Raw genomic sequence first — 12268 nt, forward strand, 5'->3', positions numbered from 1 at the left:
AGGGCGGCGGTGATCACTTAAGAACAGGTAACCCGTACGCTCGTTTGTCTTCCTATTCCATAAAAAAAATCCTTTCCAATAAAAAAATAATCATTGAGTTATTCGTCCATTTGTCGCACGTATATTTAGTGTTGTAATAATTGGGTATAAAATAATTATTATAATTCGAACGTGATGTCACAAAAATTTGGGACACCTCCCCGCCCCTTGTCACACTTCGTCGACCCTCCCTCCCCCTTACCGTATGACGTAGATTATTAAAGGCCTCTAATAGAATTGTGTTTAAAATTCCACAAATCCATTCATTGTTGTTTAGTCAACGATGAATTGTCGGGGATCCAGAATTCTGTAAACGGCGTGCTTTCTTGACATCGCGTCACTGTGCATCTCATTTCTCATACCGCGTCTAATATATTTTCTCTTTCGTGGTTCCGAAGAGCTACTTAAGCTAAATCCTGCGGCCGAATTACATACATCACACCACAAACTTTTATTATCATCACCTGGATATGTGATGTTTCTCAGTGCGTGGAGCTTTCTTCCACCTACAATAAAACTATGAAATTATCTACATTGCTCGGTGTTAGTCGATATGAGAAAATCCACCGAATAAAACCAGCAATGCTCCTGTGACTGTGCCAGAAGAACAAATAATTAACCAAAAAAAAATAAAACTCCGGACAGAACCAGCAGATTTATATAGATAACTAGCTGACCCAGCAAACGTTGTATTGCCGATATTAAAATCGCGATACAAAAGTAACTGTTGATCGTAGATGGGTAAAAATTTGAAGTTGTATGTATTTTTTAATGCTGACTCATAATCAAACAAATTTAAAAAAAATGTCAAAAATTAAAAAAAAATCGTGTGGACCACCTTAACATTTAGGGGGATGAAAAATAGATGTTGTCCGATTCTCAGACCTACCCAATATGGACTCAAAATTTCATGAGAATCGGTCAAGCCGTTTCGGAGGAGTTCAAAATTTAACACCATGCCACGAGAATTTTATATATTAGACTAGCTGAGCCCAGCAAACGTTGTATTGCCGATATTAAAATCGCGATACAAAAGTAACTGTTGATAGTAGATGGGTGAAAATTTGAAGTTATATGTATTTTTTAATGCTGACTCATAATCAAACAAATTTAAAAAAATGTCAAATAATTAAAAAAAAATCGTGTGGACCACCCTTAACATTTAGGGGGATGAAAAATAGATGTTGTCCGATTCTCAGACGTACCCAAAATGCACTAAAAATTTAATGAGAATCGGTCAAGCCATTTCGGAGGAATTCAAAGTTTAACACCATGACACGAGAATTTTATATATTAAAAGATAGAAAATAGTAAGTAAATAAGTACACTCTCATTAGTGAAAAATAAACGAGACAATATTTAATTGCTTGCTTTTTTTAACTTCTTCAACAACTCACTTGCTTCCTTGTTAGCTTGGTGATCATCATTACATTTGGCCGGATAACTTGCTGCAAGCTTCAGGTAATATTCTGCTTGATCAACTTTATTCAACCTTATATAGCAACATCCCAACCTTAGTAAGTTGATACTGTAGAATCGAGGCTGCGCTTCTTCGGCTCTCAAGAAGTATTCAAGCGCATCTTCATAAGATGAATGAGGAAGAGGCGAAAATAAAGTCTCCGCTGTTTTCCGTTGATGCCATGGCACCTCAGTGATCTGGTAGCACCACTCTCCAAGCATATGCAAAAGGGTTGCATCATTTGGGTTTAAACTAACAGCAAGCTAAAATAGAATCATTATTATAAAAATCACATACCTAGTAACTGAGTACCTTATTAGGTAATACTTAGTAATAAGAAGGTAATATTTTTTATCTACACCCATGCTTTAAATCCTCTATGAAAGATTCTGAAACAGTTAGCTTATTGCCAACATTAAAACACCCAATGTTCTAATAACCATTACACCACCCAAAAGAGTGTTGTAATGTTGTACTGACTTTCATAACAACATTCCTATGTTTTTTTTATCCCTTCATGCGCAAAGAGTTTCAACATACAGGCACATTCTTATTGCTCGATGCGTGGTATCTGTATTTCAAAAAAAGAACATTTTCGTTTACGCGCGCTCCACACTCCCAGAACGTCGCGCGCCGTAAAAAAAGTAGGTTATTCGAATCCCCGCCATTTTTCTTTGATTTTTTTATTGTTTTGTTTACAAAAAATGAGCGATTCGAGCATTATATACGAGTGAATTTTAATTATTGCACTTTACAAAATGTACATTACTTAAAATAAATAATTGTTCCATTAATACTTATTTTATTTGTATACAACGTGAACCAGAAAGGGTATAACATCCCGTCAATGGTACGTTATTTGGGTCATATGCAATAGTATGGTGATGTTTAAGTTTTAATAAATAAATAAAAAAAAAGAAAAAAACTTCCCTACGAAATAAAAATATTATTTTTCAATTTCTTTTCTTAGACAACCCCAACTTTTAAAGAGACTGCCAGTTTTAGGCGGAACCTTTGTATATAAACAGAATGAGGTCACCTACCTATGGACTTAAACATAAACAATAATCTATGATTAAGGAGTATGCACACAACATGAAATGTGGCTTGTGTCTATGTATTTATTCATTCATTTTTTACTTCCTGTTATTGCGAAACAATAAACAAAATAAGAAATTACATAACATTACACAGTTTCACATCTGTATTCCTGAAGGGTTAGAGGTGTTTTTTTTTCACCCATGTTTCACCATGTTTAATTCCCACGTAATAGGGGGCGAGCATCTACATTTATGAACTATGGGCTGCTAGTGAGATTTCCTACGAGAAACTCAATAACTGCCCCATTCCATACGAGGATGGTCAAAGATATCCATATTTGACAAAAAATATCCGTGAATTGGAAATTGGAATTGGATAAAACATTTTTGAATTAAAATGTCAAGTCTCATTTGCCCAGTAATAACAACAGCTACAGTCCCATTCAGACCAAACCATAATAATGCTTACACATTTTTGCTTCACGGCAGAAAAAGGTGCCGTTGTGGTACCCATACTCATACAATTACAAATTTGGAATTATTTTCAATGTAACTTGAAGAAAACTTCAAATAATTCTACATTGAAGTGCTTACGTAATAACTTATCAAAAATGTGAACTCATTTAATTTCGAACATAATAAACAAATCTTGAATTAAAAATGGTGCAGTGTGTAGGGTGCCTTTAGAATAGACATTTACACACACACAGAGCAGTAAATATCGTGTTTCAAAGCATAGTTCAAAGAATATTAACGCAGACAGGCCGATCTTTTCAACCTAACATATTTAAATAAACATAAAATGTAAAAACACAGTTACAAGTACACTAGTTTTTATCTTTTAAACGTGTTTTATTTAAATGTGTAACACTTGCGGAAATCAGAGTAAATACTAACACAACATAGTTTCATAATTAGATTAGAATTAACTATCTTTATTGGGTAATACATAACTACAGTAAATACAAATTTAGAAGTATTTTCAATGTCAGCTAAAGCAAATGCACATAGAAAATAACTTTGTCTTCATGGCAAAATGAGAACACAAATTACTTCACAGCTGCAATTAATAGTAGGCATTTTACTATGTCACATCTACGTTTTTCATCTGTTTTAGGTCAAAGATCGTTCAAAAAAACAGCTGATTAGGGTTGAGAGAATCATAGTTTTTGCGAAAACTTAGCACTTTAAATATTGTATTAAAATATAATGCTAATTCATTTCTGACTTCACATAGTCATTAGAGACGACCTAAGGAATGTCTGGTTCAATGCATAGTATACCCATTAAGTTTCACCTTGTATAATCAGTAACGAATGATATTAGGTTACTACTAGGACTGGTGTTTTAATGTTAGCAGTAAGCTAACTGTTCCAGAATCTTTAAGAGGATTCATATTCCGGGTGTAGATAAAGTCTTGTATGCAACTGTTGATAATTAGGCATTAAAACACTCATGTGATACTATTATCACACTCAACTTCGCCTCGTGAGATAAATCCACATTCGTGTTTTAATACCCCTTATTACACAACAGTTGTATAAATAACTATTTCTTTATTATTTTATCACAACTATCTGATCGTAAGTGATAAACGTCTATTTTGCAACACTAGAGGAATCACAGAAGTCTTGTCAAATACTTACTTCCATATGCTTTCTGACATTTTCAAGTTCTTCAATTCTGCTTTTCAAACCTTCACTAGAACTCTTTGCATCTAATATTAAAGCATACCATTTCTGAACTGCAAAGACATCCCAATGATTTTCTAGCTCTCCAGAAATTATGTCATGAGCTCTACAAATAAGATCTTTCTTATGCTCCTTGCTATGAATTGGATCCTTTGCCATATTATATAAAACTCGGCATATCCGCCATTTTATTTCTATATTGTTCTGATCCTATAAGATCATAGTAAAAATCAATATTTTCAGATGAGAACTCTTGAAAAACCAATATATATAGTTATAATGGTAATAGTGACTTTTTTGTTCAATTGACTTCTATACTTATAAATAAGCGCAGTGTAAAGTTACTCCAACTTTAAAATGACACGGAGAACCCTAAGTAAGATAAAAACAAAGAGTTTTAAATTTGGAATAACTTTACTTCTCGTTTATTAATAACACAGTTACAGTACAAAGTAAAATTGGAACACTATTTTTATTTATCAACTAATTTTGATTTGCCAAATCTTATTCATGAATATTTACCTATACTGAAAGAAAAAACTAAATATTAATAAGATTTAAGAATCAATAATTTTACTAAATTTGTTTGATACCATTACTTAAGGCTGGGGACCGAGCCAACGGCCTTGAGGAATCGAGCGGAGCTAGGTTACCTCTCTCGCAGAAGATCGCCACAGTTTTAATTCAGAATTAGAGGTATTGTTAATTTATTACAAACATAATACAGTTTTCTTTACAAATCTAACAAACATGTTAAATAGCATTGGTGTACAATTTATAAATTTTCGTACAATTTTTATGTAGATTGAATGATTAGCATGGCTTCAAATGTAAATGTTAGGGGTATTTTTGTGATTTTTTTTCGCACTGTATACAAAAAATAGAAATGAAAAGAAAACATCAACTTTTTTTCTCATATTCTGTAGGTATACAATTATTTTTTGTAAAAATATAAGCTTTATATAAACCATCAAGAAATGGTTTCAATTAAGCGCTATTTTGGCGATTTCTTGGGATAGGGGCCTTAATAAATTAATTATTTATGAAAACATTATGAAAGATGATGCTGCATATTTCTATTACATATTACCTGAGACCCTATTAGCAGTTTATAACATTCTTCATATTTCCCTGAATCAAATAATTTATCAGCAATGTCAATAACTGTTGGCTCTAAATCTGGTTTTGTTTCAGATATAATTTTGACTTTTGTGGGCCATAAGAACATTAGTGTTACTGGTATAAAGCATACTTTATTGTAGACAGAAACACTGTCCTGGGTCTGCAATCAATCATAAATATAATCAGGTGAAAATCAGGTGTATAGTAAATATTTTAATTTATAATTCGAAATGTATCGATAATGCAGGATTTAAACCTGTATCTCTAGGGGTAACCCAGCGCTCTAACCACTAACAGCCGTTCCCAATGTACTATCTACAGATAGAGATAAATTACTACCTTCTACTGTCTATATTTAGCTGTCAATAAACTGAAGCTGTCCCAATATACCCGATAAGTCATTCTTATCGCCTTATATTGGGACGCGTGCATTGGAATTTTCATACAAACTTTATATCGCTGGTAAGCTATACGTCGTCCCATTGACAGACAGCGTACACGGATAAGGTGAGTTACCGTCGATAAGTTCATTGGGACCGAAAAATCAACGATAGTTAAGATTTTTATCTCAAGTAAGAGATAGACTGAATATTGGGAACGGCTGTTAGTCAACTGTCCAGATGACACATGATCCATAAATATTGGAATGTTTGTTCAACTCTCGAGTTGTGGCGGTATCTGTTGATTTTTCTGATGCTTTTAACAGTTGATAGCCTGCTCAACTCTAATAATACAAACATCTTTACCAAATATATATCTATATATATTATACATCTACATACATATATATACTATCTATCAAACTATATCAAATCAAAACATTTGTTTTCTGTCCATATTTTTATTTCAGTAACTAGGTATTCACAGCCACTTTCTGGAATAAATAATTACTGGCTGCTGTTTCCGAACCAATCGACTTAAGGACCTTCAAGAAAAGTGCATACTCCCACTTAAAAGGCCGGTAATTACGGCTACCTCACCACACCCCATCACGTGAGCCTCTTGCCCGTTACCCCCCTAAACCCTTTAGTTTAAACTTGACAGTAAAAAGTACATGTCATACTAAATGTTGGCAAAATTCCTGACTTATTCATTCTACAAGTAAACGAAACTCAGCCGTGAACTCGGTCCAATGGCGGATAGCTAGCATCAGCTGAACGGCAATCCAAACGAATAAGGGCGGAGCGAGACCATAATGTTGTCCTTTGACTCAAAATGCCGACAATCGCGGAAAATAGAATTATTGCTTTAGCCTTTAGTCACCCGTCAAATCGCTTCTGAATCAGATGTGCCAATTTTGCGCTGGCGACTATTGCGTGATGTTCGGTTTTAGTGCGTAAGTACTCGAATGATGAGTATTTCAACATGCTCATGTGTGTTCTTTATGGAAAAAGAGGTCAAACGAGCGTACGGGTCACCTGGTGTGAAGTGATCACTGCTGCCCACATTCGCTTGCTAGACCAGAGGTATCACAGGAGCGTTGCCGGCCTTTAAGAAAGGTGTACGCACATTTTTTGAAGGTACCCAGATCGTATCGTCCTGGAAACACCGCAAGGAAAATGCCTAGGGCGGAATCATTGTTCTACACAGGGAATACAATAATGTTTTGCACTTCCGCTCGATCTGGAATTGCCGTCGTGCAATGACTTCCAGCGCGTTGACGCAGACCAGCGAAACGTTGCCGGACAGCTAAGCAGATCGTGCTGTAATTGTTCGCCGATGACACGATGAACATTTCCGATTTATGCGTGAGGAGCTAAGCGAGCACTTGGATGAGCTAGGTCTTGCTTTTCTCAGGCAAATGCGGTTTTAACATAACCGGGTTGCACGCGCCGTGCGAGAATATATCCAGAAGCAGACGGCGCTCGTCGGAAAAGGCAAGGACTTGAGTCCTGTTTAGTACTGTCTTATGACAGCGCTCAACTTTTACCTTTGGGGACACACAAAAGTTGCGACACTGACAATGAAATGAGAGCCCGGATCGTTACAGTTTACGATACTATGAAGTCTTACACGACGGTGCTTAAACGAGTAATTGTCAATCTCGTGAAACTGCACAAAATGTAACAAAGTTCGTTGCGGTCACATAGAGCACAACCTGTGTTTGAGAGACGCTCAACAAGTGGACTTAACTATGAATTAAGTATTTTGTACTCAAAATATCTAAATCATAGGTTTTCATTGTTTAACAAATGTCAAACAAAACAGGTGAGTGCACACTATGCATGGTCGCCACATTTCTCAGGGACTTGAATGAAATGAAGTGTGGCAGGGGAAAAAATCAAAATGGCCTATGGTAGGTGTCCAAGCTATAATTGGGTATGTTATTACAATTTTTTTCACTTTCTTCTCACTATTTGATATCAATATGATGTGTGCCTCAAGATATAGTACCTATATATGGATTTTTTTGCATGTATACATACTAAGTAAATTGTAATTACAAACATATCTAAAAAATAACTGTACATATTAAATTCTTTATTATATAGTTACATACTTAATTGCCATCAAAACATAATTTTAGAGATTTTCTTATTACATAAGCTTCAGGTAAATTTGTTAATAAGCAATACAATTAAGAGATGAGTAGCTGCTTTAACAACCAGCAACATTCTACAAATGATTTAAGTTTTCTTTAGTGTTAATTCCGCTAATATTTGTCTTTATGACTTGAGTCTCCTGCCAGATTTTGGTGAGAGAACACGTCCTGAGGATGCCTCGTGTAGAGGCGAAACACGTGTTGAATTGTTTTAAAGACAAATATTGGCGGAATTAACACTAAAGAAAACTTAAATCTTTTGTATAATTATGGATTTCCGCAAAGTAATACCTAAGTCAATAAATTTTCAACCAGCAACATGTTGCATCAAAACTAAAAGTTTATTGTGTTAAATTGTTTTAGTAATGTACCTAGTGACTAGTGGGTAAGTTTTATCATTCTTTTACTATTACATGATATCTTATTTTATTTAAGACATTAATTGAGTTAACAAATATTGCATACTTACATATATATTGTCACACATATTGTTTAACAATTGTTTTATTAGATATAATTAAGAAGCAATTAATATTATATAATATGCTCATACTTTTAAATATAGGTGCTTATTATTAATATGATATAGATAATAATAGTTATTGAATGATGCAAAATAATTAGAAATAATTCTGAAAAAATGAAATGCGTAGTAGGTATCTAATATCTATATACAATATTAATTTATAGATTAAACATGAAAACTGTCGCAGAAATAACATGTTTATGCAGTAGGTTTAATAAAAAATATTTGATTTTGCCATTGTTTCGCAACTGAAATGCATCTCAACAATTTAATATTTAACAAATGAGTTCTTATTTATTGATTTGGGTGATTTAAGCGAAAATCCATTATTATTCAAATGTTGTGAGCCATCTTCAGTGTAAATTCAGTCTCGACTCTCATGCCAGAATTGGTGAGTCAACATCTCTTGAGAATGCCTCATGTAGAGGCGAAACATGTGTGGAACTGATTGAAGACAAATCTTAGCAAAATTTACACTTAAGAAGGCTCACAAAATTTGAATAAATGAGTTGTAGTAAATTAGTCAGAATGGACTAGTTCTCTACTCAGTAGCCATATATGTTAGTTTTTAAAACACTACTATAATAAGGTATGATGCATTAGTAACATGGCACAAATCTAGATTCATTGTAATATTACTGTAACTAATACTAATTATAATACTACTAGACTATATAGGTTAAATGATGACCAATCTACAAATGTTTACGTATTTCATAAAAGTATATAATTTAGTAATATCTTGCTATTGATCTTGTATTAGTTACATTACTTTTTTACATATTGACAGCCTAAACCCATGAATAAATGAATTAAGACTTTGGTCAGGGATAATAATCTATTAAAAGCACATAAAATTATTGTACTTGCCTTTACACAAGCGCTTACTATTGAAAACCTTTTGTAACTATGTAACGTTTGCCGAAGAATTATCTTCACAAAAATATTTTCCACATAACGAACCACAATTTTCATAATTTTAAATTAACTAAATTATATGAACTGACGCCAGTACCTATGTTACATGTGAATGCAAACTTTTCAAACTCGGTATGTTGAACATGAGTAAATATGTACATTGTTATTCGGTAATGAATCGGTTAAACAAATAAGTAATAACACAACACAATAAGTTCTTAATTACAACCTCGTTAGAGCAAGTGTTCTGTTATTACAAGTTATAACTTTAAAATAAATAAAAATTAAATAACCGAGGCACGTCTCAACGACGTTTTTGGACGTTTTAAACAATTATACATAATACATTTATACGATATAGACTGTAGAGTTAGAGTATAGACTATTCACGTCATACAAAAACAGAGCCCAAACATGACACATGCCACAAATGACACCCTAGTAAGCTTCGACTGCTATGTCTATACATTTCTGCGTTTACTCCAGTTGTTCAAAATATTATTGGTCAATAGGGAGAAATTTAAACACTTTTTCAGTATATGCCGCGTATGTTTAATTTACAACCGGATTTGGACAGTGGAGTAGCAAATAAGTATTTTTTTTAACCCTGTCGAAAAAGAGAGTTGTTATAAGTTTTACGTTTATCAGGTTGTCCGTCCCTATTTTCTGGTTAAGGTCTATTCAGTCGGAAGTTTTTTACGTTGTTACTCAAAAATCGCACTCATTAAGGGGAAAGATTTTATGTTCATTTATTGGTTTTTGTTACTCCATAACATTCTAAATGGATTTGGATCTAATAATTATGGTAACCTATAATGAGAGAAACAAACACACAAATATAATATTTTTATTTACATAATATTATAATTAGGTAAATTTGACTGTTATGTGTGCCTCAATTTGACTAAAATATAATATATTGACATTCGACAGAGATTTCAATACTTTCTTAATGTCAAAAAAAATTCATCACACGTTTTGAGCATGAACTCTTAAACGCTTTAATCCTTTAGCCATTGAAACGTCCGAGCAACTAGAGCGGTTTGTTTCTTTAGTGGGTAGTCTCGAGTAAATGATTGGAGCAAATAACACTTGACTTATTTGGGTTGTAAAATTCTTCACATCCCTCTCTTGCTATCAACAGACGCCAATTCTCTTTCATTATGTCAAATATTAAGCTGAAAAAATTAGTTTTTACAGATATGCGGTGTCGATAATTATCAATTATCACTAGCTAACGATACTTCTGTGAAACCGTGTAAATAAAACAGTTTGTAGTTGTTCACGTTCTTGTAAGCAGTTCACATTCACTGGCAAGGACTTTCTGTACACAAAATACAATATTGATAAGCATTGTTCAAAAAAAAAAGAGCGACTCTATAGTTTTCATTTCTGATCATGTGCTGGTCGCGTCCTTGCATCTGTTTTCTTCTGACAAGCGGGAGAGTAAGGGATGTGTATACTTGTCAACAATTGTATCATATTTAATTAAACCGCTTGACGCTATGAATCAGAAATCAACAAAAAAAAACAATCTACTAACAAAATGTAATGCGAAACGGTACTTATTGATGAATCTAGGACGTCATTCTCTCTGATGTTTGATATAGTAGTAAACATTCACGACTGCTGAATTTTATACTTTTAGTTTGTATTGAATTTCTTTATCATTTCAGCTGGAAGTCGTCCACTGTTGTACAAAGGCCTCCCATAAAGATCGCCATGACGATCGGTTCTGTGCTGCCCCTATCCAACAAATTCCGGCGATCTTGACCAAATAGTCGGTCCATCTTGTGGAACCTACCAACAGTACTTCTTCCGGTACGTGGTTCGTCGAGCCATGTGCCACCCTGCCCACTGCCGCTTCTGTTTTGCAATCAAGTGGGCTATGTCGGTAACTTTGGTTATATATCTTAATAATTTTGATATTTAAAACAAAACTGAGTAAATTACCCTTTTTAATCCTTTCAATTTGGAAATAATTTTCAATCCATTTATTATTTGATTATTTCATACTGTCATTATTAAAATAAATTGATAAATTATTTTTCAAAATTTTATTTGTTTTATTTTTATTAATCTTAGAAGTGAGGAATCACTTTAAAAACATAACATATTGTTTAGATTTACAAGAGCGACATCTCAAGTCAATTTGTAAATATGCAAATATTGGGGTTGAGCAGGTTCTTTAAAAAAGATCCTGTAGATGAAGCCACAACCTGAGAGTTGAACAAAGCAAACAGAATTTTATAACGAGGCGGTACTCGAACAGTTAGCTAAGTTGGTTAGAGCACCGGCACGGAACGCCAGAGGTCGTGGGTTCGAATCCCGCATCGTTCATAAAATTTTGTTTTTCAAATTGTATTTGATTATTAAAATGGCAAAAAATATGTATTTCGTTAAGGGGGAGATTTTGCTTATTATTATATATTTTCTTTTTTTTTATACTGTATACTCTGTTCAGTATGTCAACTGTCAAATTCTAACTGAAGGATCTCAATTCTCAACCCAATCGCCAATCCCCAACCAACGAAAACCTAGTCGAATGCCAACCGAAATTATTGGTCTGCAGCGGATTATTGATGTTTTGTGATTTTTATAAATTCAGTTCAGTGTAATCGCGGTATAGAAATATTTGTGTGGCTTTGATTAAGTGGATTGTGTTCATCGAAATAATTGCTTGTGTAGCTATGTTTTTGCCTTGATTACATTTTAAATTCATAATGCAGAGATCAGGTAATTTTGAAAATTTTTATTTGCTCTTCTTAGCTCTACATCTAATAGTTTTAATGTTAAACTCTGTTTTCTACAGCTTTAAAAGGTTAAACTTTAGTTAAGGCTTAATTCATAAGTTATCAAAATATATGTACATATTTTTTCAAAAAAAATTAGAAGAATTATAATAGTTCATAGTAAATAATTAGACGAATG

General features: G+C 33.5%; 1 protein-coding gene across 2 annotated transcripts; it reads right to left on the reverse strand.

The window, feature by feature from the left end:
- Positions 1-1314: 1314 nt before the first annotated feature.
- LOC126966340 (regulator of microtubule dynamics protein 1-like) lies at positions 1315-9660 on the reverse strand. 2 transcript variants are annotated; one of them, XM_050810337.1, is made up of 4 exons: positions 9290-9660; positions 5320-5511; positions 4185-4439; positions 1315-1761 (listed from the first exon to the last, which is right to left on the reverse strand). In XM_050810337.1, exons 1-4 carry the CDS (start codon positions 9392-9394, stop codon positions 1399-1401), a joined length of 915 nt encoding a protein of 304 aa, XP_050666294.1. In that variant the 5' UTR covers positions 9395-9660; the 3' UTR covers positions 1315-1398. The 2 variants fall into 2 exon arrangements, with proteins under 2 accessions (XP_050666294.1, XP_050666295.1); XM_050810338.1 differs by lacking the exon at positions 5320-5511.
- Between the last annotated feature and the right edge of the window lie 2608 nt (positions 9661-12268).

The sequence above is a fragment of the Leptidea sinapis genome, chromosome 10, assembly GCF_905404315.1.
Source record: "Leptidea sinapis chromosome 10, ilLepSina1.1, whole genome shotgun sequence".
Taxonomy (NCBI): Eukaryota; Metazoa; Arthropoda; class Insecta; order Lepidoptera; family Pieridae; genus Leptidea; species Leptidea sinapis.